At 40.9% G+C, this 25,785-nt stretch overlaps 1 protein-coding gene across 1 annotated transcript in view; it reads left to right on the top strand.

Annotated features, from left to right (window-relative positions):
• Positions 1–25,785, top strand: part of stk31 (serine/threonine kinase 31) — an 85,885-nt gene that overhangs the window by 21,412 nt on the left and 38,688 nt on the right. Inside the window, exons 6-10 of the mRNA XM_080206879.1 lie at positions 2,960–3,351; positions 4,948–5,128; positions 11,410–11,534; positions 14,742–14,901; positions 24,862–24,984. Of these exons, the coding sequence (XP_080063005.1) occupies positions 2,960–3,351; positions 4,948–5,128; positions 11,410–11,534; positions 14,742–14,901; positions 24,862–24,984 (981 nt within the window). The remainder of the gene's footprint in view (positions 1–2,959; positions 3,352–4,947; positions 5,129–11,409; positions 11,535–14,741; positions 14,902–24,861; positions 24,985–25,785) is intronic.

Genomic DNA, 25,785 nt, shown 5'->3' with positions numbered 1-25,785 from the left:
AATAGGTTGGGAATAGATGGATGTGGTCCCTGGAAAGGAAGGGATTTTAGTTAAGTCGGGCAGCATTGTTGGTGCAGGCATGGAGGGCCAAAGGGCCTGTTCCTGTGCTGTAATTTTCTTTGTTCTAGACTTGTTCCTGGAATGAAGAGGTTGTCTTATGAAAAGTTCACATCTATATCCTTTGGAGTTTAGAAGAATGAGAGGTGATTTTACTGAAACATGTTGGCCAGAATTTTACTGGCCCCCCCCTATGGGAATTGGAGAGGGCGAGGAGCAGACCATGGATGGATCTGTTGACTTCTGGTGAGATCTTGTGGTTTCAAGATGAGTGAGGCCATAAAGTCCTACCCGCAAGAATCTGAGGAAGGTGGCTGGGGGAGGGATGGCAGGCTACTGGGAGGGTGTTTCCTTTTGTGGGGGGAAGAGTAAAATTCTGTTTTTTCCTGCCAAAAGGATTGTGGGTGTGTGGGATTCTCTTCCTCAAAGTATTGGAGGATGGGTCTTTGAATTTATAGCCAAATCAGTCATGATCCTATTGAATGGTGGAACAGGTGGGCTAAATGGCCTCCTGCTCCTACCTTCTGATCGGTACAGGCTGTACAACTGAGTAAACACATCAAACTTATCTCAAGATTGCGGAAAGTGTAATGGGCAAAATAATGAATATGAGCTTCAATTATTACCATTAATTGGTTGGAACCTACCTAATTTTTGTAGAACTTTATAGGATGTCTGTTTTCACCATCACATTCTCTCTCAATTCTTATCAGTCTGATTTCAGTACAAGCAATTAGCTCATTGATAAGATCTTTCTGGAAGTTGTCTTCTGCTCCATTTTATGATGCTGCTTAAAAGCAGTTTTAGCAAAGGACAGCAGGTGTTACATGAAGTATTTTATGTGTGAAGTTAGGAAATGGAAAAACAGGAGAGGAATAGCAGCACAGCGGCATAATGGTTAGCACTGCCTCGCAGCACTAGAGACGTGGGTTCGATTCCTGGCTTGGGCCACTGTCTGTACTGAGTCTGCACATTCTGCCCATGTCCCTGTGGGTTTCCTCCCACAGTCTGAAAGATGTGCTGGTTTGTGCATTGGCCATGCTAAATTCTCCCTCGGTGCACAACAGGTGCTGGGGTGTGGCAGCTACATTGCAGTGTTAACATAAGCCTACCTCTGACAACAAACTTAAACTGAATTATAGCAAGTTTAAATAGTAAGTAAAACTTCTGAATTTGTATTGTTTCAATGAGTTTATTGTTTGCCCTCTGCCAGTGAAACATTGCTTCAAGTTAGCTCAGATGGTCTGCAGCACATCTGTGTGAGATTTACAAATTTAAAAACAAATAAACCCCACTTAAGAAAATAAATGCTTTTCAACTATAGAAGATATCTAGTGAGCAGTATTAATGTTTGACCACTGGATGTCACTTCTGCACTGAAAAGAAGGTTAACCAGCCACAAATCATGGTTATTGTGTTGGCAAGGATAAGATAGAGTTCTTGCAGAGAGCTGGAAAGGTAGATTCTATATTAAAGAGCAAGATTCGGAGAATAGTTACCTTAATAATTATTCCAGGTATCATTTGTGCCGAGCAGGTTAAGCAAATCAATTACTGATTAAAGTGATGTGGAAGGGAGATTTTCAGATTCCATCAAGAACATTGGGAGAAATTTTAGAGCTATATAGATGAGATGGGGTGGTCTTTATCTGAATTCAAAAGTATCAGTTTGGAGAGCGTAAATAATGTAGTGCGAGAGGATTGAAACGAGAGAGGAGGACGAGCAGACAGAGGAAAAATACAACAATTGAAGTCGACGTGATGGTGAACCTGGATGTGAGGTACAAAGTAAGATGATCAAGGGCGGCATGGTGGCACAGTGGTTAGCACTGCTGCCTCACAGCGCCAGGAACCTAGGTTCAATTCCCAGCTTGGGCCACTGTCTGTGTGGAATCTGCACTTTCTCCCTGTGTCTGAGTGGGGTTCCTTCAGATTCCTCCCACAGTCCAAAACGCATGTTGGTTAGGTGCATTGGCCATGTTAACTTCTCGCTTGGTGTACCTGAACAGATGCTGGAGTGTGGTGACTAGGGGGAATTTCGCAGTAACTTCATTGCAGCGTTAATGCAAGTCTACTTATGATACTAATAAATAAACTTTAAAACTTTAAATTCAGATGCTGATAAATGTGCACAAGGAGAGAATGTCAAATTAACATTGCTAAATCAATGTCTAGGAAATAATTGGTGCCTAGAAATTATATTTATTTAAGGTAGAAGACTTGATTTCAAAGTGGGAGTTGTGGTGTTCTTCCTGGAGCAGAGAAGCTGATATCACTGACAGATTTGGTTCAGTGGTGCTGGTTGAATAAATGAAGAAGGATATAAATCATTTCATAGTAGAAATGACAGACTGCCTTTAATATCGAAAAGGACTGGGCCCATTGGGATAGTGTGTGTGTAGTGTGAAAACCCTTTGCATGAGGGGAAACTCTTGTGTACCTGCTGCAGAAATAGATTTTACTTTTAATTTTTTCACTAAGCTTTACTTATCCCACATGGTGGCACAGTGATGAGCACTGCTGCTTCACAATGCCAGGAACCCAGGTTCGGTTCCTGGCTTGGGTGACTATTTACGTGTAGTTTGTACATTCTCTCCATGTCTGTGTGGGTTTCCTCCCACAGATCAAAGAGATACGGGTTGGGTGGATTGGCTGTGTTAAATTCATGTTGGGGGGGGGGTGGATTAGCAGGGTAAATATCTGGTGTTAAGGGGGTAAGGTCTGGGTGGAATTGTGGGTCAGTGCAGACTCAATGGGCTGAATGGCCACCTCCTGCACTGTAGGAATTATATCTTCCTAGCTGATGTCTGATGAAACTTTGTGCATGAGTTGTTTATTTATTGGACATCCAACAATGGGTAGTTACTCCATTTTGATTGTTCTACCCCATGGCTTTTCTTCAGGGAAGAAGATTTCTGGCCAGTTTGATAAATGACAAAATAATTCGGGTCAGTCATCGAGATACAGCTCAGGATGGAGCCCTTCTCGTTGATGCACAAAGTGATGCTCTGGATGTTGCTCAAGAAGTTACTGAAAAGGGGTTTGCTGAAAAGTGCAAGGCAACTTCTACCCACAACTATGAAGGAATAAAGAATAATCCAAATTCTGCCCCACTAATTCCTAGTAGGAATGCAGAGGGGTTTCAGAGACTCAATAATGGTTCACAGAGAGTGAAGAGTATGCTGGATTCAACAAATGAGCAGCTGGGAAATGACGTAAAGAGTCGAGTGGACACTGTAGAACATAAAAATAGGGATCTAAAGATGGATCGGGAAAACTCCCTTATGTGCGCCTTGTGAGTACAAGATTCTTTATACAGTGCTGTTTTACTCAACTATTTATGCTCTTTATTAATGACTTGAATGAAGAGTCTGAGTGTATGGGAGCTTAAGTTTGCTGATAACGTAGGCAGGCAAGTGAGTTTTGAAGCGGATGCAAAGGGGTATAAATCGGTTATGTTAGTGGACAAAGATTTGGCAGATGGAGTATGATGTGGGAAAATGTGAGGTAGTACACTTGGCAGAAAGGATAGGGAAGCAGAATATTTATTTGAATGGAGAGAGACTACAGGAATCTGCTTCAGTGAAGGTTCACTTGACTGAAGGGACTTTTGAGGAGAGGTTGAACAGGTTCAGCCTATTTTCATTGAAGTTTAGAAGATTGAGAGGTGACTTTATTGAAACCAGGAGGAGTTGACAGGATGGATCTTGGGAGTGTGTTGCCCCTTGTGGGGGAGTCAAGAACAAGGGAGCACAGATTAGAGATAAAGGGTCTTCGCTGATGGAAATGAGGAGAGATGTTTTTGAGGGTTTTGAGACTTTGGAATTCTGTTCCTTAACAAGCAGTGGAGATGGGTCACTTAATTTATTCAGTGCTGAGTTAAACAAATTTTAGATCGACCAGGGAATCAAGACAGAAAGGGTAGTTACGGTCACCATCAGATTACCCATGATTTTATTGAATGGCAGAGCAGGCTTGTGGGGTCAAATGACCATCTCTTCCTGTTATGGCCAGTAATCTGCACTGAAGTGATTAAATTGTGCCATTTACTTGAACGTTACAGAATTTCTAAATGACAACTTGTGCTGGGCCAATACCTATGACAGAAAAATTATGATTGTCTGGTCTTTAATTAATAGCCTTGCTAATAAGATTGAAAGCCACATGATGATTCAGAGACGCTTAAATGACAACCTAATGGTTAGAAGTGGGAGTAACAAGAATAAAGGAATTAAAACGCCCTATCCCACAAGTTACCAACATAGTCCCACCAGATTTTTTAAATTCATTTATGTTGTGTGAGCATCACTGGCAAGTTCAACATTATTTGCCTTTAATGTGTTGAGCCACCTCCTCAAACTACTGCAGCTGGTGTGGTGTAGCTGTACCCACAATGGTAGTAAGTAGAAAGTTCCAGGATTTTGCAACAGTGATTTTTGACCCAGCAATGATGAGAAATGGCAGTATTTTTCTAAGTTAAAATGGTATATAACTTGGAGGGGAACTTGCAGGTGCTGGACTTGTTCCCATGCATCTGCTTCCCTTGTTCTTGGTAGAAATTGTGGATTTGGGAAACTTAGTGCAGAATCCATTGCTTGGAGTGGACAGAGTTCCAGGCCATGTCAACTCCTTTTTGAGATCCTCCTTGCATAAAAAAGTCATAGCAGATTTTTAGCATTTTAATTGCCATCTTCTTTGCTTCCAAAGAAGTTGGGCAAATATCTTTTTTTTTGTTGAGTATGTGCAAAAATTGGTTTAAGAATGCTTGTTTTTTTATAGCGTGTTTGAACAAGTTGCAACAAATTTGAAAGTTTTAGTGCATATGTAGTGAATGGATAAGGCAGAGAAATGTAAAACTATTTCAGTAATTATTTTAAATCTCTCTTTTGAGGGAGAGAAAAACATCATCGATTCAGTGTCGTTCAGGGCAGAAACTCAACATGATCAAGATGCAGCATGATCAAAGATTACTGGAAGATCAAAATGAAAAATTGAGAACAAAAAATAGTAAATATCTCCAAAATTGCCATTTACTGGAAGGGCAACTAAAACAGCAGCGACATGAATTGAAGGTAAGCTGTTATTAATCAGATATGATCCCTTTGAGACTTCCTTTAAATTTGTTGTAAAAGTTTTCACTTTTTAGTATTTTTAAGGGAGTTTCCATTATAGGTTTTTCAGGTTTGAAGTTGGCTCTAAGAATGATGGGGTTCAGCTTTCAGGTAGCTGCTGCAACTTAAACAAAATGCTAACGCTTTGGCTCTAGCGTTATCTGTTACTGTATAATTTTAAGGATGTATAACAATGAACTGGCCTGATGTGTTTCCCATAAAAAGGAAAAGACTTGATGCAGGAATGTAAAAAAAACAAAATCTACAAAGCACTACAGGATGTCTAAGAAAATACAAGTTAATGTTCCTAATAGCGAGGGAATTGAGAAAAGAAGGCAAGAGAGGCTCTTTGCTAGTGTTGAGGAATAAATGTGTATGGTTATAATTTACTCCTACCCAATGGGGTTTATGACATTGAATGCCAGCTGTTAATGATTTAAGCATTCGGTTATTAAGTGTACACTTAACAGCATACTCAGCTGGAGAAATCAAATGCATTACAGGTCCAATCTTGCTGTATAGGTTAATCAGATCTTAATCAAATTCTGAAGTATCTGTTCCAACAGTTGCTCTTTATACCTTTTACACAACAGTACATGTTTCACATTCAGTATCATTCCATCCTGATTTGATTATGCCTGTCCTTGCAACTTCATAATTCCCTCTACTTGTCTTATTCTCTTGGGCTAAAAATTCGGTAAGGTTGGTTTGTGGATGCAGAGATGGAGTTGCACAGTTTCTTGCACCCGATTTTAAGACTACCTGCTTATTGTTATTGGTGTGCAGCCTAGGACTAAGTCTGCTACTGACTGGCTGTATGTGGTGGCCCAGGTGTATGCCTGGTTAGCACAAGTTAAAGCCAGCCTGCACTTCTAAAAGGGGAAGAGGTATCTTCTGGCTGCAGCTGGTGGTGAGGCTGTCTTTAACAGTGTTTTTCACAAGAGAGAAAGAAAATTGATGGAATAGAAGGCCAGTGAGATGGCACGTAACTTCGCTCATGCAGCCTTGAAGGTTCTTTGTCCAGAAGATGGCGAGGAGGAGATGCACGATTTTTCTGCTGGGAGCCAAGAAGACACTCATTTTGGAGAGAATGAAAATGGGTAGACATGGATGTCAAGTCAGGGAGTTGATCCTGAGGCCCTGGCTGCAGTGCTGCAAAGTGTTCACTGACCTCTCTCATCCGCAAAGTCGGCGAATGCATAATTAAATGTCATCACCTACCAACTGATCTAGCAACCTTCCACACACCACATCTTGCCCATCAGCAATCTTTAGTATAATGTTCTTGTGCTCCACTTCTTTTGCACTGCTCACCCTTCTGCAAACCTCACCCATCCTAACTCTTAAATACATCCAGCTATTCCATTTTGACAGGGTCATTACCCAAAGACATGCAACACAGTCTTTTTTTTTTCTCTCTGTTGCAGGGTGCAGTGGCATACAGCAGAAGAGAACAGTAGAGACTGTCAGGAAATATGCACATAGTTGCATCTCCTGAACTTATTGGAGGAGATGGTGCTACAGATGAATATTATGCAGCAGCCTCATACAGTGCACAAGTGTCTGAGGCTGCTGCACGTGGTGTCACTGGGAACACCCAGGCTAACTATGTTACTGACTTGTGAATGTTCTCAGATTCCACTTCACCCATATCCCGTTATCCAGCATGAAGTGCAAGCTGCTGAAAGTGTGACTGTGGAACCCCTGCTTTCCACTAAATGCAGCCCTTTCCTTTCTGCATTTGTACTTTTAGATATTTAAGTGTTGCCACCTGTCAGGCAAACAAAACTTCACAATGAAGGGCCTGAGCAAGAACAGATGTCTGTGTGGAGCACTGTCACTTGATCTAGAACCTAGCTCCAACTCATTATTAGTCTTCATGCAGAGCTTGGAGACCATCATTTCCTGTGTGAGAGCGATGGTCAGTTTCTTGTGAGTCTTTATGGATTCAAGTGATAGTGTTGAGTGGTCGCTGTCTCATGTTCCATTGCAACTCAGACAGAAGCCACCCAGTGCCCAATTTCTGCACTAGAAGCTCAGGTGGAGGTCATGAGATCAATGATTAGTGCTATGCAATCTCACCTTGTTGGATGCAGGCATAGACTGCTGTCTTCGTAGCTGCAGATGTCATTGCTCAAAGGCTCTTGTAGAAGGCAGCAATCCGTCCTCTAAAAGGCTGAACAGCCATTCCTGAGGATATTGTGCTGGCCTGTAGCCATGGGATAGACAGGTTGGCGAATTTTGGAGCGTGGCTAATCTTTGGTTTGGTTTCAGAGGAACCAAAGTCTGATTAATTACTCTTGGACAGCTGGTGTGGATGTCCCAATACTGATCCCTTTGGCACTTCATCAAATTACCAGTCTCAAAATAACTCTTATGTTTACTCTCTCTTGCTAGCTAATCAGTTTTCTGTTCATGGTAATATGTTATCTCTTATGCCATGAGTTCTGATTTTGCATAATAACCTTTGGTGTGGTACCTTGTCAGAAACAGTACACAGGTTCCCCTCTATCCACGTTGCTTGTTACTTCCAATAAATTAGTTAAACATGATTTCCCTTTCACAAAATCGTGTTAACTGTGCCTGACTGCATTGAGATTTTTTAAATGCCTCATTATAAACTCCTTAATATTCGCTTCCATATGACAGATGTTAAGCTAACTGGTCTGTACTTTGCTGTTTTCTGTCTGTCTCTCTTTTTGAAGAGCAAAGTCACATTTGCCATTTTCCAATCTGATGGGACTGTCCAGAATCTAGGGGAATTTTGGAAAATTAAAAGCAACACATCTACTATCTCAGCAGCCACTTTTTTTAAGGCCCAACGATGAAGTCAGTCAGGACCTGGAGACTTGTCAGTTTGTAGCCTGAATAATTTTCTCAGTAATCTCTTTTCTTGATTGTAATTGTTTTGGGTTTCTTCCACCTTTTCACCTCCCTATTCATTTATCTCCTGGGATGTTAATGTATTCTGTACAGTAAAGACAAATTGCAAAATATCTGTTCAGTTTGTGTACCATTTTCTTATTTTCCATTTTGAATTCCCCCACACACTCTGGAGAACCAACACTCACTTTGCTCTTTTCCTTTTTTAAATACCTGTGGAAACTCTTGCTGTTTGCTTTTATATTTCTATATAGTGTAGCATTATACAATCGAGCCCTTACCAACCCACTACAGGGCAATGTGCAATGTCTCCCTCCATCAAGATCAGTGGAGTAATCCTCCCAAACTAGGACCATTTCCCCTATCTGGGGGGGCCACATCTCATTTGAAGACTGACATTGAAGGGGAGATGAGCATTATATTCGATCTGTGAGCACTATCGTCAGACATTCAAGGACAGAAAGTCTTTGACGACCCTGACATTCACGCTGACAACCCGAAAGACAACAACAACAACAACCCCCCCCCTCATGTACAAAGCAGTTGTCCTCCCAATTCTTCTATATGGCTGAGAAACTTGGAAAATGCAAAGACGCATCCTCAAGGCCCGAGAGAGAGGTACCAGTAATGCTATCTTAGATGGATTCTTCGCATCAGCTGTAAGGACAGGCACAGTAACACCAGCCTCCTTGAAAGAGCGAAGAGTGCTAGAATTGAGGTCATGATCATCCGAAATCAACTCGGCTTGGCTGGGCTGGCCATATGGTTAGGATGTCAGAGTCCCAGTTGCTAAAGTAAATCTTCTTCACCCAGCTCAAGGAAGGCTCTTGAACAAGAGGACGAAGAAAGTGCTTTAAAAATGCCATGAAAGCTTATCTCAAGAAATGCAACACAGATGTCAATGCCTGGGAGACCTGTGGTCAGAGGAGACTGATTTGGAGGAACCTCCTGTTTGAAGGGATGTAATTTTTCAAGGACTCCCGATGGTGAAAGGAATATGAGTGACCTGCAATTCCAAGGACCCAGAGTATACCTGCCAAGTGTGTGGTAGAAAATTTGGCTCTAAGTTCAGTCTCATCAGCCATGTGAAGAGACACAACTAGTAACACACAGTTTCTTAGGTGGACAATCATACTTGTCAGTGAGTAATTGCCGAAGAAGGAGATCTTTAGCTTCCTTAGCCACAGGTGTTGTGTCTTTCCCTTTTTAGAATATTTCTTTCTCCGCTGGAATGTATTTTTTTCTGAATATTCTGAAATATCTCTTTAAATGGCTGCCACTGTATCTCTATTGACCTAACTCTCCAGTTCACTTCAGACAACTCCTGCCTTCATGTCCTCTTAATTACTCCTATTTCAAACACTAATCTAAGGCCCACCCTCTCTCCTTCAAACTGCTAAATTCAGCCATATTAAATTCACTGCTCCCTTCATAATAAGCTCATTAATTATTCCTGTCGCATTGCACATGATCAGATCTAGTATAACCTGCCTTCTGGCTGGCTTTAGAGTGTATCGGTCAAAGAATCCACCCTGAAAATGCTCCCTGTTCATCTAGGCAATTTTTGCCAATCTGTATTAGCTTGAAATCTGAGGCTTATTGCTGTACCTTGTTGCAAGACCCCATTTAATCCTGTATGCTCCATCCTACAGTGTGATTTAGTGTTAGGCAGTGTATGTAAACAACTCTTTCAAATGACCACTTAATTTTCCTATTTCTCATCTCTACACAAATGGATTTTTCAACCTGAACTCCAGATATAAGATAATCTCTATTATACCAATGTCATCCTTAATTAACAGAACTACCATCCACCTTTTTCCTAGCTTCCTATCCTTCTCAAATGTCCTGAGATATTCGGATGCTAGTCTTTGTTCTCAAAGCTGTGTCTCTGTAATAGGTATCAGACCACATGTGTTGGTTTCTACTTGCACTCTCAATTCATCCAGTTTGTTACAAATACTACATGCATTCAGATACAGAGGGTGGGATTATCTGCCTCATGTTTTGTGATGACAGAAATGGCCAGGTGTTGGCTGGTGGTGGGATCTTCTGATCCCACCATTGCAAACAGGGTTACATGTTCAATACACTCCTTGCTTTTGGTGGGACTGGAAGAATTCATAGGTGTGAGTTACCAAAAAATTCCAGCCAGAGCCTTTAGTTCTATCTTTTTATTTATTTTGTAGCTCCTTGTCTAATGTGCTGCTACACACTCGGGTTTGTGCACTCTCTCCCTTCCTGCCACATTCTGATCATCACTTTCCCTGACAGCTGCCTTGCATTCTTTTTCATCTTTACTTAATTTATCTCATCTTCCCAAACCTGATGCCTCGCCCTCACTATTCAGTTTTAAAGCTATCTCTTCTGCCCTGGTTATACAACTCATTAGAATATGGATCCCAACACCGTTCAGTTGAAGACACAGTCCCAACAGTACCACTCCCATTTTCCCCAGTACGTGTATCAGTGCTCTGTGAATTCAAACCCATTTCTCCCACCCCAATCTTTGAGCCACGCATTTAACTTTCTCATCTTATTTGCTTCGGCAATTTGCTCATGGCTCAGATAGTGATCCATCAAGATCCTGCTTTTCAATTTAGCCCCTAGCTGTTTATATTCCCTCAGCAGAATCCATTCCTTGGTTTTGCCTTTGTCATTGGTACCTATATGAACCGCAATCACTGGATTCTTTTCTGTCTCTAATCTTGCGCACAATGCACGCGCTGTCTCTCTCTCTCTCTCTCTCTCTCTCTCTCTCGCGCGCTCTCTGCTCCAGCCCAGAGCAGATATCCTGAACCCTGGCACTTGCGCCGTTTGAATGAATGGCTTCCTGGACCATGTTAGCCCTGGTCAGTTTGCTTATGCACTTTAATTGCATACATCCTCTTGGATGTTGCAAAGACTAAGACTCCTCTGCACCTCGATTCCCATGGCCAGACTATAATTCCCAACATGCATCTCAATTTATGAATCCCAGATTTTTTTAATAAATGGATATATGGCTTACTACCTGGAGCATTTGTTTTTTGAACTTGGCTTCCTTCACAATTTCAATGTCTTGATTTTAAAACATTAATTCTGAGGATAACAATCATTTTAGTCTTCAGTTCCAGCCTCATTTCTAGCTGTGGTATTGTTGGTGTCAAACTGATGTCAGGTATATTCCTCTGGAGCTGAGGGAGACCACCATTACGTATCAAATGGTAACTGAGTCAGGACCATTGACAGGCTGTTGGCTGCAGTTTGTGTGGCTTAGAGCTACAAGAAGGTACAAAATGAATGTTTACATAAAATTTGAAAAGAATTGTATCGTGGTTGTTGGAATGAAAAGTCATCATTCTGTGTTGTTTTTCTAGAAAATGGAAGAAGAACTAAAACACCATCAAGAAGCAAAGTTGAAATTAGCAGATGAATTAAAATGTGGTGTTGAAATGAAGCTCAAATGCTTGACTACCAAGGTTGAAAAACTCCGACAGGTCAGGTAAGGGTTTGCGTTGCTTGCTTGGCAGGTATTTACCAATTTTTTTTGCTATTCCATCTGGAGCTTTGTGTTTAGTAAATTTTTAACTAATGTGTTGTACTATCACATTGCTTTCAGTCATCAGTTGGCAATGCTAAACATTCATAACTGAATAAAGGAAAAAGCTGCAGATGCTGGAAATTTGAAATAAAAACAAAATTCTGGATAAACTCAGTCTTTTTATTTCCTTCTGCTGGACAGAATCCATACAGTACCTTCTCTGACAACTCAATAAACCTTCATTTAGTGTGAAATCTAAAGCTTTATACAATGCTCTGACTTAAGATTTTAAGTGGCACATCATTTGATATTTATGTCCTGGACCTCCTGTGATAAGACCTAAAAGTAGATTAGTTTTTAAAGATTACATCAGCCTGAGGTGCTTCCTTTAACATCCTGAGAACCTGTGCTTTTTATGTGTTCTATAATGGCCCCAAGCAGATTACATTTGCTGCTGTTTTTTTATTCAAAATGCATCGTATCACATTGAGTTGTATCCATTGCATCAGTTGCCAGTTGTAAAATGCCCTCCAGTCCAAATCATTGATCCCCAAGATGCTAATTCCCTCAAATTTTTATTGTTAATTTCCCTGCATGTCAAATGTTGAACTATTGGTCATGCATTGCATGGAATACAAAGGTTTGCAAAGGTTCAGAGATGAATAAAATTTACATAGAGCATTTCAAAACCTTTTGGAGGCTCTCAAACACTTTCAAACTAATGAAGTACCTTTTGCAGTATTGTAACTTGTATGAAATGAGACAGACAAATTTTACATCCTTGTAATGGACAGAGGCCATATAGTACCTTCTCTAGCCTTGATAAGCTTCATTTAATGTGAAACCTAAAGTTTTACGCAGTGTTCTAACTTAATGTCCCTCAAACCCAAATGAAATAGGTAGCTGGATATTCTGGTTCTAGTGGTGTGGTTGAACAATAGATGTTGACCAGGACAGTTCTTTTGAATAGTAGTCTGGGATTTATTTACAGTTTGCACTGAAGAGGGTAATGGAGTCTGGATTTAATCAGATAAATTTTCCGTTCTCTCCCACCTGGGGAATCGTCACAGACTGGACATAAACTTTGGACCATTTGAAATGTCTGTTGACCTAGGTCAAGAATTTCCACTCTCGGGGACAGGCAGGACTAGCAAATCCTGTCCAATATCTTATCTAAAAGACACAGTTGCAGTACTGATCTGAAGTTGTCAGCCTAGATTAGGGACTTGAGGCTCTGGAAAGGGGCTTCAGTCCACAGCTTTCTAAATACCACTGGAGCAAAACTAATATCTATGTGCATAAACAAAATAAAAATCAGTGGAGTTGCCAGTTGGTTATCTGCTGTTTAACCTCCTCTTGCTTTTTCATCTGGATAAGTCAAGTTGGGTGAAATTCCTAAGTGCTAAGTGACAGTAATTACAGTACGCTGGTGCCCTTTTTCATCTGTCCAGTGCATCAAGGTACCTTTTTTGAGTCTTGCTGGTGCTGACAGATTTTTTAGGGTCACAGCACTGACTAGTATTTCTCGTCAGCAAAAAGTAAAATCAGATATCCTCCTCATCTGTAAGGCATTAGTGACAGAAGCCAGAAAATGATGGTGAGCCTTTATAAAACACCGATTTGACATTGATTGGAGTATTATGCCCAACCCAGGGCATCATACTTTAGGAAGGATATGATGGTTTTAGAAAGGAAAGAAAAAAATCACATTTGTGGGACTTCCACTACAAGTATGGATTGGAGAAACTGGGATTGCTGTCTTTGAAGAAAAGGTTGCAAGGGGATTTGAGAGTTCCTCAAAATGATAATAGGATAGAAAGGGAGAAACTGTCCCCTTTGGCAGTGGAGTCAAGAACCAGAGGAGACTGGTTCAAGATAACTGTCAAAAGAGAAATGAGATATTTTTTAACACAGCAAGTTATTAGAATCTGGAATAGTGACCGAGGGAGATTCAGTTGTGGTTTTCCAAAAAAAAGGATAACTGTCTGAAGACAAAACAAAACTTGCAGGATTATGAGGAAAGGACAAGGAGTGGGACTAGCTGAATTGCTTTTGCAGAGAGAAAGTATGGGCTGAACAGACCAAATGATGACCACCAATGCTGTAATCACTCGGTGATTCTTATTGCTTGGAATCAAACATCACCACTGCAAATTCATGAACGTCTAGTTGTAAAGTACAAAATTTGACTTGATTATGTACCTCTGATGGTGGACCAGCTGTTAACTCTGCTTTCTGAGAGCAGGATGGGCAACACTACAGCAGCTGGGTCTGGTCTCTGTTGTCTTTTATGTATCTTGTTTTGAATAGATTCACTCTGTTTCCTAATGTTTCCCAGTTAAATAATAATCCTGGATTGCATTATTCATTTCAACATTTGTGAAAATAGGGATCATGCCCTTCCTAATCTTTAACATGTTTAGAATTCTCACACTTTATTTTAAAATCTTGCATGATTTCACCCTTCTCTTTCTCAGTAATCTCCAGCTAAATAATCCTCTGAGATCTTTGAGCCCTTTTGCATCTTCTAATTTTATTTATTCCATCATCGGCTATGTCTTGAGCTGCTTCTGCCCTAAGCTTTGGAATTTCCTCTCTAAATCTCTCTACTTTGCGCATCCTTAAAACCTATACCTCTGACTAAGCTTTCCATGTCCTTCCTAATATCTTCTCCTGTGACTTAGTATCAAACTTTCTTTGATAGTGGGCTGTTAGCATCTTGAGATATTTTACCAAGCTGAAGGCTCTATATTAATATAAGTTGTTTAGCAGTGAAAACGAGTTTCAGCTCCTCTGACAGTTGAGTGAAATTTTCCAGGAACTAGTTGAGCCAAATTGAAGATGTATTATTTGATTCTTAGTCACCATTGTTGATGCTCACAGATAAGTAATTTTCATGGATGAGTTATTAGATAGTAATGTAGAACATAGTAAGGGAATAAGAAAAGTTCTGTAGGTTTTTTTTCACAACTGAAAACTCTTAGATTTCCAGTAACTACCTGTTGCATTTAATTTGTACATTAACTCTTTAATTAAACTTGCATCAATATGAAAAGTTAAATAAAATGTACTTTGTTTCACTTCTAAAACAAAACCTCACATAAAATACCAAAATCAGTTCTGCAAATTCTTCTTTAAAAGCATTTTCTATTTTGTTTGAACATCTAGGAGCGAATTCAATGAGAATCATTTTGGAGATGACTTATCTGAAGCAGTGAAAGTAATCACTGAGGGATGTCTCTGCACACTACACTCAATTAAGAATCTAGAAAACATTTGGAATGAATACAACTGTGCTCAGGAAACACTTCAAACATGCAAGTCAATGGTGAGTTGGACTGATGTTTATTTTGGTGACCGAGTTGCATACGTAAAGTGGTACAGTGGTCAGCACTGCTGCCTCACAGCGCCTGGTTCAATTCCAGCCGCAGGTGACTATCTGGTGTGGAATCTGCACATTCTCCTGTGTCTGCATGGGTTGCCTCCCAAATTCAAAGGATGTGCGGTTAGGTGGATTGGCTGTGCTAAATTGTTCTTTTAGTGTCAGGGAAATTAGCTCCACCTCCTTGCCAGCTCTCTTAATCCCTCTTCTGTTTATAATTGTCAGACTGATTGTCCAAACCCAACATTAGATGAGCAGAAATTTTCACTAACTAAATATTTTGAAGACCCAAAAGCTTTCCATCCCTACTAAGTTCCATTTCCCAGCTGCTGAACCTGACTGTGGGCAACCTTGGTGTCATGACACAACAGTGTCATCACTGAACACCTACTTTCACCAATATAACATTGCCTGACTCCAGTACTGCCTCTGCTGCTGAAATCTTCATCTATCCCTTTGTTTCTCACTGTATCCCCTTAAATAGAAGGGTCTAATGTCGTAGTGGTATTGCCTCTTGACTAATAATTCAAAGACTCTGGGTAATATGCTGGGGACCAGTGATTGAATCCCACCAGGGCAATGGAAAAATTTAAATTCAATAAAGGATCTCAAATAAAGAGTCTAATGATGACCATATTGTTGTTTGTTGTGAAAACCCATCTGGTCCTTTTAAGGAAAGAAATCTGCTGTCCAAGGGCAATTAGGGATGGATATTTAAATGCTGGCTTGGTCAGCAACACTGGGACCTCAGTAAACATGAGATCATCCAAAATGCTTCTGATCCTGTCCGAACTCGCACTAAGTTCCATTCACCTATTACCCCTATGTTTGCTACCCTATATTGGCAACACCTCTACTTTTAAAATTCTCACCTTTCGTTTTCCAATTCCTTTACAGCTTCATCCCTCCTCATCTTCACTGTGCTGCTCTAATTCTGGTAGTTGATGCATCCCTAACTTAAGCCTAATCCCTAATATTCATGGCGTAGCCCTGAGGTTTGCTTCCGAAACTTTGCCTTCTTTTTCTTTCCCTTTGCTCTTTTAAGATGCTATCTACCTCTTTGACCAAGCTATTGATCATCTGCCATAACATTTACATGCATAGCTCAGAGTCACATTGTGATTTACAATGTCCCTGTGAAGCAGCGCTGGATGTTCCATTGCATTACTGTAAAAACACAAGTAGTTATCAATTTTGTGACTTAATTGATATTCCAGGCACTGTTTTATCCAGACAGTATCCATGATCTGCATACTGTGCGGAAGTCTGTAATATGAATTATCAAAGATCTCCAGGAAGTCAACAGATGGTTATTCGAAAATACGGCTACTGATCACCTCTGAGTCATAGCGCATAATTACAATAAGGACCGTGCTATGACTTGAATTATTGCAAAGCACATCTTGGGATTGGCAAAGCCATGATTCAGTTGATTTGCTGCTCGGAGGGTAGAGAGCAACTAAAAATCCAAACCGTAAGCCTGTTCCATCCTGCACAATTTTGCCATCCAAAAAGTAATCTGTGTGCAGCAGGTCATTGTGAAGGATAATTAAGTTGCATGGGAAGAGGACAAGGAGAGCAAAAAGTCATTTATGGGGGCGATTTACTAACTTGATGTAAAACTTGTGATCACAAACTACTTCCAGGAACAGACACTTCGGGTTATTGCCCTGCATTGTTTCTGCTTCTAGACAAATCCTCTTGTTTTCCCACCTCTCCACAAATGCCACACATTTTTTTGTCTGCGACAATTGAAGCACCATATTTTCTTTATTGCTTTTAGTGTTGTCTATCTCTCCCCTGCTTCAGTCCATGTGCCGCTGCACCCTCATCCACATCTTCGTTACCTCCAGATTCAACTATTCAATGCTTTCTTGCCCATCTCCCATCTTCTATCTCATAAGATTGAGCTGATCTAAACAGAATCCCATTCGCCCATCAGCAATACCTTCTCCAATGTGCAGGTGATCCCTTTAAGTGTGCAGCCTTTGTCATTGTTCCTAAAATTTAAGGGGTCAGTTTGTCCATGGCCTGTCCCATAGCCGTGCAACTTAGTGATTGTAGCCTGTCCCTCTGTTTACATCAGCTGCTGATCCACCAAATCTTGATTTATCGTTTATGTTCATTTACATCTCTCATCCTCATATAAATTTCCCCAATCCTCCAAGAATTGTGTGAGCCTCCAAATCAAGCCACTGATGCATCCCATCTTCCTCTTCCCCATTATTGACATTTGACCACCTAACCTGATGGGGCATTTTACTACATTAAAGGTGCTATGTAAATGCAAATTGTTGCATAAAATGGATTCCAAAACAATGCCTTCAAAGAGATTGGAAGATATTTTTTGAATTGTGAACAAGCCTGGCAAGTTTAGCCATTATTGTGGAGTATTGGCGGTGTGTCAATGTAGGAGGGATAATACTAAATCGAGAATACTTGCTGAATATTGAGACTAGGTTTGTAAAATTGCACTGATAATTCCTCCACAGATTTGCATAGTCTTACTTAGTTTTATTTTTGTCCTTTTGTAGAAGATAACTGTAGCAACAACTAGAGTGAGGTGAGGTAAGTTTCAGGTGCAATATGTTTTCAGTCCACTAATCAATCCAGTTTGAGTACTTTGATCACTAGGAGACCTATTGAATGTTGGACACATTTAGTATTGGTGTGGAAGAGGTGTTTTGCAGTTCTGGATTCCTGAAGCTCCTTTTGGCTAATGTGACTGTTCTAGTCATAGGAAGAAGTGTCTTTGCTAGCAGCACCATAAAGAGCCATCCTGTTCGGGTTCTCTACTGTCTCAAGGATGTTGAAATTCTTCAATGAGACCGGCAGGGTGTCCTTGGAGTGCTTTTGCAGCCCACTTTGTGAACAGTTTCCTCCAATTAGCTCTGTGTAGATGAACTTCTTTGCCGGTGTACATCAGGCATTCTGGCCACATATCCTGCCCATTGTATTGGAGCTCTTTCTAGCAGAATCCTTAAAAAAAAACACTCTGCATGTTGGTCAGGGAGAGAATGTGAGTGGGAGGAACTTATCTTGCCAACATGGCAGGTGAAAGTGGAGTAACATCAAAACATAAGTGCAGGAGTAGGCCATTCGGCCCTTCAAACTACCATTCAATGTGACCACGGTTGATCATGCATTTTCAGTTTCCGGCTCCCTCTTGAACATATCTAACAAACTGGCCCCAACAGCTTTCTGTTGTAGAGAATTACAACTGAGTGAAGAACTTCTTCCTTACCTCAGTCCTGAATGGCTTACCCCTTATTCTTGGAGTGTGACTCCTAGTTCTGCACTTTCCCAACATCAAGAACATTCTTCCTACATCTAGCCTGTCCAGTCCCATCAGGATTTTATGTTTCAATGACATCTGCCTGCCGCCGCGCGCGCCCCCCCCCCCCCCCCCCATTCTCCTGAAATAGGAGCATACGCTGTCATCCTGCTTAGCGCCATCTGCACATTTGGAATATTGCATTCAATTCCTTTGTCCAGATCAATAATATATACTGTGAATAGCTGGGGCTCTGGCATTGAACCCTGCAGTACCCCACTAGTCACTGCCTGCCACTCTGTAAAGGACCCATTTATTTCCACACTCTGCTTCCTGTCTGCCAACCTGTCCTGTCCACGTCAATACATTACCCCAGTACCTTGAGCTTTAATTTTGCTCAGTAGGTTCACTCTTGTCCACTCTACTGGTCACATCAAAAAATTCCAAAAGATTTGTCAAGCACGATTTTCCTTTCAGTAAATCCATGCTAATATGGACAGATCCTGTCATCGCTTTTCAAATGCTTAGTTATTACATCCTTAATAATTGACTCCAGCATTTTTCCCACCACCGATATCAGGCTAACTGGTCTATAATTCCCCATTTTCCCTCTTCCCTCCTTTTTTTTTTAAAAGTGGGTTTACATTAGCTACCTTCCAATCCACTGGAACTCTTCCAGAATCTGTAGTATGCTGGAAAATGATCATCAATGCATCCACTATTTCTAGGGCCACTTCCTTGAGTACTGTGGGATGCAGAGCATCAGGCCTTGGGGATTTATTGTGTTATAATCTCAGCAAATTCCCCAATATAATTTCCTGACTACCAAGGATTTCCTTCCGTTCCTCCTTCATGCTAGACTCTCTGTCCTCTAGTATTTCTGGAAGGTTATATGTGTCCTCCTTTAGTGAAGAGAGATCCAAAGAATTTGTTCAGCTGGTCTGCCATCTTTGTTACCCATTATGAATTCACCTGATTCTAACTGTGAGGGACCTACATTTGTCTTCACCAGTCTTTTTCTCTTCCCATATCTATAGGAGCTCTTATAGTCATGGTCACATCCTCAAAAAAATAGTTTTCTTCAAGTCTACTCTCATATTCCATTTTCTCCTTTCGAATTTAACCCTTTGTCCTCCTCTGCTGAATTTTAAATTTCTCCCAGTCCTCAGGTTTGCTTTCTTGGGCCAATTTATATGTCTCCTCTTTGGCTTTAACACTATCCCTGATTTCCCTTGTTAGCCATGGATGAGCCACCTTCCTTGTTTTACTCTTACGCCAGGCAGGGATGTACAGTTGTTGAAGTTCATTAATAGGAGTGGCACAGTGATTAGTGCTGCTGCCTCAACGCCAAGGACCCAGTTTTGATCCCCAGCTTGGGCCACTCTGTGTGGAATTGCATATTCTCCCCATGTCTGCATGGGTTTCTTCCGGTTTCCTTCCATGGTCCAAAGATATGCAGGTTAGGTGGATTGGCCATGCTAAATTGCCCTTTAGTATCAGGGGGATTCGCTAGAGTAAATGCATAGGGTTGGGATTGTGGTTGGTGCAGACTCAATGGGCCAAATGGCCTCCTGCACCGTAGGATTCTATGATTCTAAATGTCTCCCATTGCCTATCCACTGTCAGCTCCTTTTAAGTACCCTTTTGCCAGATTATCCTGGCCAATGCATGTCTCATCATCAAAGTTAGCTTTCCTCCAGTTCAGTGTTGTGTTGTGTGCCTGTAATAATAAGCTATGTCTCACAAGCATACAAGAGACAGTGGGAAGGGCAGCTGCTCTGTATACCTTCCCTTTTGTTGAAAGACTAATCTTCACTCCTAGCTTCTTGTAGCTTGTCAAAGCCAATAAAGGCTTGGCTATTCTGATGTTGACTTTGTTATTAATGTGAGCTACCCTGCACAGGATGTGACTGAGGCAGACAAGGCTGCTTCAAGATGACAGTCAGCTCATATGCTGTGTTTGTGGGGCAGATAGGTACATGACTTTTCTCTTTTTGGCGCTTTGGTGAAAAACGCTCCATGTTGCATTTATTGTTCAGAACAGACAATAAAGGCAGTTATAAATGAAATGAAAGTCACAAACTTTTACTCAAATTGAAGACTTTGCCATCTGTGTGGTATCCAAATTGGACGCCCTTTTGCTAACACAATGATTCAGAAAGCATGGTAGAGGACATCATGCTAAACAGGTTAGGAGCTAAAACACAGACCTGCTCTCTTTTTTTTTGTCACTGACAAGGCATCACAAGACACTCTACCATCCAGGGCATAAGCGAGTGTGTTGTCTTGGAATTGGCATAATGTAATTGCTTCTTCAGAACAGGCAGATTTTACCAGAATCTCCCTAGACCATCAAAAATGTCTAGATTAACAAATGCTGAGTATAAGTTGCAGTTCTGCTCTTGACATAATTCCTAGAGCTTTGTGCAGTAAACACCACATCAATGACACTGCGATCGTTTTTAAAGATACACTGGTTCTTTGGTAAAAGATCCTGTTTCTGATGTAAGGAGATCAGAGCCTGATTGCCACTCCATTTCTAAGGTGGAAGTATCATCTTGAGCCCACGCCACTTGCAACTCAGGCTTTTAAAGGTTGGGACTCTTGATATAAATGAAATGGAACCCCCTGCCCCATACTTACCTGTGTGCCATCAGAGGCAGAGTGCACATTGTGGGCAGAGCTGTCGTGATTCACACCAGTGTGCCCTTGCGCCGACATGAATGGGGGGGCTCTACCAGTTGTAATTTCCTGATGTGCGCAGTTAAATAGATGCAAATGGTTCAAAAGTTGGGATTCCTGTTAGGTCATTGGCAGAGACAGTGGAGCCAGGAAATCCTGTCGGCTTAAAAGCTGTTTTGGCACTCCCACTCGATTCTCTGTCCATCCGCTATTCCTGTCCACCCGAAAACCATTTATTCAAGAATGACTTCAATGCCAACTGAGCAGTTAACTGCCTGCTGTTGGGGCTTCCCTGTCTTTTAAGGGCAAGGATCCTGCTTCCAGGAGCTGATGGCCAATGATGGGGATGGCAGCTCTTTTGTCCCAACAGTGCCACTGGGAGCTTGGAGTTCTAGTTCATAAATCACAATTAGTATGCAGATGCACTAAGTAATATAGAATGCTATCCTTTATTCCAAGAGGAATTGAACATAAAAGTAAGGGTCTTGTGCTTCAGTTATACAGGACATCAGTGAGAGCGCATCTCAAATACTGTTTGTAGTTTTCATCTCCTTATTTGATTGGCTCTCAGCAAGCTCGACCCAATGAGGCTGGTCCTGCCAAGGCGTTTAAGGGTGGGGTGCCATGGTCTACCAGCAGTGGAGACAGGAAGAAATTTTTAAGAGGCCCTTAATTAATGATAGCAACCTGACAGGGAAATGTAATCAATTTGTGAGCGACAAAGCCCTACATGGTGATGAATGATGGGTATTTATTTTTAATGATGATGATTGAATATTAGTGAGTTTATTGGATGAACTTCCCTGTTTCTTTTCTAATACTTTTACGTCCACTCAATTCTGAAAGATAGTGAAGCATTCTGTCATTATTGTACTGAAACATCAGCTTAGATTATGTGCTAAAATCTCTGGAGTGAGGTTTAAACACATGAAATATTGGCCAAGATCTTTTAGCGTTGATGCTGAGCCCATTGCCGCTGACAGGAAAGTTTTCTGTGTCCCAACCATGTTGTGTTCTTTTAGCTGGGACTTCCAACCCCAGCTGCGCAGTGATGGGTTAGCGCAGACTGCAAAGGGCAGGACCGGTGAGTGCAGGAGAAGATGGGTGAAGGGAGGACAATGCCTCATTCACCTTTACATCATGTGCTGCGATATTCAGGTAAGTTTTTTTTTGAAAGGTCTCGAGTCTTTCCGTGGGTAGTTGGGTTAGGGAGGGTAGCCATAGAAACTTAGGAAATAGAAACAGGAGTAGGCAATTTGGCCCTTCAAGCCTGTCCTGCTATTCAGTATGATCATGGCTAATCATATTCAATATCCTGATCTTGCCCTCCCCGATGCATCACATACACCCCTGGTTCTCAGTTCAGTTATACTGATCACTGTGTTAGGTGCTAGAGATTAAACATGTAACATGTCCAGGGTAGGTATCCATATATCTAGCCCAAGGCTTCAATCCTGACTTCGTTGTTGGAGACTTTTGCAGAGGGTTCCAATAATAATCAGTCCATTGAAAATGTATACTTGCCAGGGAATTTCAGCACATACGTATATGTCAGGACTGCTGTAGGATCCTGACACACAACAATAACTTTAGTCCAAATTTTGCTGCTCTGGATCCCACATTCAAACCTGTGTCCCGGAGGCAGGCTGACACCCTAGATGTCTGTCTCATTGTGTTCAGAGTCCAGGTGGTCATGTGGATACAATGATTAATGCCGTGTATTTTAGAAAATCCGGCAGTGTGATGGAATGGGGCAGTTCATTAATGCAGCTGCTGCTCTTCAGTGGGAAAGATAATGAACGAGTTGAACTTGCTGAACAGTGTTATCTGATATTCCAAATAAGCTTTTATTGCAGCATTCTTCAGTACTGCCTTGAAAACAGCCAGCCGTACAAAAATTGAGGGCTGCCGTGACCTTGATATTTTCTCTTCTGAATAAAAGTCTGCACTACAACCGCTGCAACTCTTTAACTGACTGTATGCTGAACAAGAGCTTATAAAGGCAGTTTTGTTGTAATATTACCAGCTAATACATGAAGGGGGTAGTTATGTGGGACTTGATTGATTTTGGCCTGTCACCTCAAATACAGTCTGATCCCCCTTGCTTCTTGGATTATCATCTTTTTTTGTCAAGTCTGGTAATTGTCAGAAGGATTCCAGTTTTCATGACATGAAACTCCACATTTTGGAAACCCTGTATCCAAGTTGGGATCTAACCCACTTAAACATCTAGATTTAATGGCCATGCTGAACAGACAGTTGGTTTGCATCACCAACTGCAGAGTTTTGTGTTGGCCAATTTGGTCCTCATTTGCATAAATTTAAATGGCCAGTGAGATTTCTCCACATTTTGTACAAGAGTCGAAAGGGTTTTGGATAACGGTTAGTTAGTAGTACAGAGCTTGAGTATGGTTGGAAAGAAAGACATGTTTTATTGAAGCTCTTGCACTGAGGACATTTGCATGAATCAATGTAGGGGAATTCAATGAATTTATATAATATGAGAAAACAGTGGTTGGTAGAGGTGTTGCCATGGAAAATGCACCAGTTGACACTTAACTGTCAAGCATTGTTTGAAATTTAATTCGGGCAGCTTTACCTCTGGCCTAGGCATGTGGAATGAACCAGTGAATTGTCACTTATTTTATTTTACTTAACTTAAATGGTCTCATTGTGCATACGTGTTCTTTCTGTCTGTGTGGAGTTTGCACTTCCTCCCTGTATCTGTGTGGATTTCCTTCGGGTGCTCTGGCTTCCTCCCACAGTCCAAAGATATGTGGGTTAGGTTGATTTGCCCATGCTAAATTGACCTTAGTGTCAGGGATTAGCAAGGTAAATGAGGGTTACGAGAATAGGGCCAAGTGGGATTGTGGTTGGTACAGACTCGATGGGCCAAGTGGCGCCTCCTATACCGTAGGAATTCTGTGATTCTAAATGTATTCATATATGTAGCTTCCAAATGTGCCAGGCTGTGAATCTGACTGGCAATCTCAATTTATTGGACAACCAGATCTGTCAATTTTAGGAGTCGCTCATTGAAGCAGGAACTTATTAACTGAAGTTGCATTCTAAATTCTGGATCTTTTGAATAAAATATGGAACCAACTGATGATGGCTTTACAGATGAATTGCTAGCATAAAGAATAGAGGAATGAATTATATGGTACAGATTAAATTATGCATTAAACTATTCTAAAGATATAATTTAAAAATATTCACTAAAATGAATAAGCTTATGCTGTAAAGTGTAACAAACCATGGACCTAAGTAAATAGTTAAATGAGATTCATGAATAGAATGAAACCAAAGTTTCTGTTTTAAGTATCTTTTTGTTTCTGTCCCCCATCATAAAATCCTAAGACATTAAACAATCAAAAAAATACACCCATTAAGTGGCTGCCATGTAAACCTCTGATGCAATGCTGAGTGATTTTCACAAGTAAATTTTTAATGCCCTTTAGTGGTCAGTTTGTATTATAGGACCAGATAATGAACTGGATATTGTTGGCTGAAATGGAACTCTGGAAAGTTACTCAGGCCTGACGTGACCTGGGAGCGTATTCATAGACTTGTGCCTTGTCGTGCCGCTGACTGGAAGACTTAGACTGTTGTGCTGAGCTCTGAATCCAAATGTTTGGTTCATTGAGCGACAGTGAAGCTGAAGTGCTTTATGTAACAAATCAATAGAATGAGAATAAACTGTTAAAGATTTTATGACTTGTAATAAATACCACAGACATCAGTGAGTAAACTATTCTTGCAGTTCATGTATGCAAAAATTAAATATATATTACCTTTGATGCAAACATGTTGGAAATATTGTCTTCTACCTTTTTTAAGTGTGTTTTCCAATATTTTAACTGTATTAGATGGTCTGTGTCTGCAACTCATTGAGGCGATAACTAACTGTAGTTTGTGCGTAATACTTGACACATTTTGATAATTCTCAGGATGATGTGCACAGCCTAATGGACAAGAGAAATGAAGTGCGCAGCACACTTTATGCTGTCGCAGAAGAGTTTATATCTGAAGTAGACAAATTGCCCATCAAGAATCGTGTGAATGTTCTAAAGGTGAGAATTTTTGATGTTTTCCACTGATGCCAAGCATTAGATTAGTATTAACAATGAGGAGGAACTGTTGAGTGCTAATTTACCACTTCAGTGGCTGCTGAAAAGCTAATTGAAAGTAGTGGTTATTGTAACAGCCATCTCCTTGGTTACTTGGTTAATTAACATTTGATGGGGAAACATTTGCAGATAAATATGATTGATGCAAGGATGCATTGATTTTATGTAATTTAAAATGCTGCAGTGCTTGTGTATTGCAATAAGTGACCTTATGGCCTCTTATTTCCTCGCTTTCTTCTTCTTCCCATACTGCTTACCCTGCATAAGTGGAATGAGATAACCCCAGCCTCCCTCAGTGCCGCTGCTAAACCAGCACTAGCTCCGATTGCCTGCAGATGAGCTGATCGTGTTTCTTCATCCTCCTAATGGAATTTGTTGGCTTCATTGAGTGAAACGCTGAGCGCTCAGCAAGCAGGGGTTAAGGGGACAAACTCCAGTTCCACCGTATATTTGGCTCCAATTCGCAGCACCATACTGCTGTATTTCCTTTTGCTTTTCAAATAAGTTAATGGCTGGGCACCAATGGGAAAAGAGCAAATATCCTTCAGAAATGATCTGAAGAAAATGTGTTCAAATTTAATAAGAGCAAAATACTACGAATGCTGGAATCAAACAAAAACAGTAAAATGCTGAAAAAACTCAGCAGCCCTGGCATTCGTGATTCCAACATCACTTCAACTATTTCCAGTATCTTGGCCCTAACTACTTCCTGTCCACCATGGATGTCCAATTCCTCTGCCCCTC

This window comes from Carcharhinus amblyrhynchos, chromosome 2, assembly GCF_965287045.1.
Source record: "Carcharhinus amblyrhynchos chromosome 2, sCarAmb.v2.hapA, whole genome shotgun sequence".
Lineage (NCBI taxonomy): Eukaryota > Metazoa > Chordata > Chondrichthyes > Carcharhiniformes > Carcharhinidae > Carcharhinus > Carcharhinus amblyrhynchos.
The sequence above is the reverse complement of the archived record's forward strand: the minus strand, read 5'-3'. Positions and strand labels throughout refer to the sequence as shown.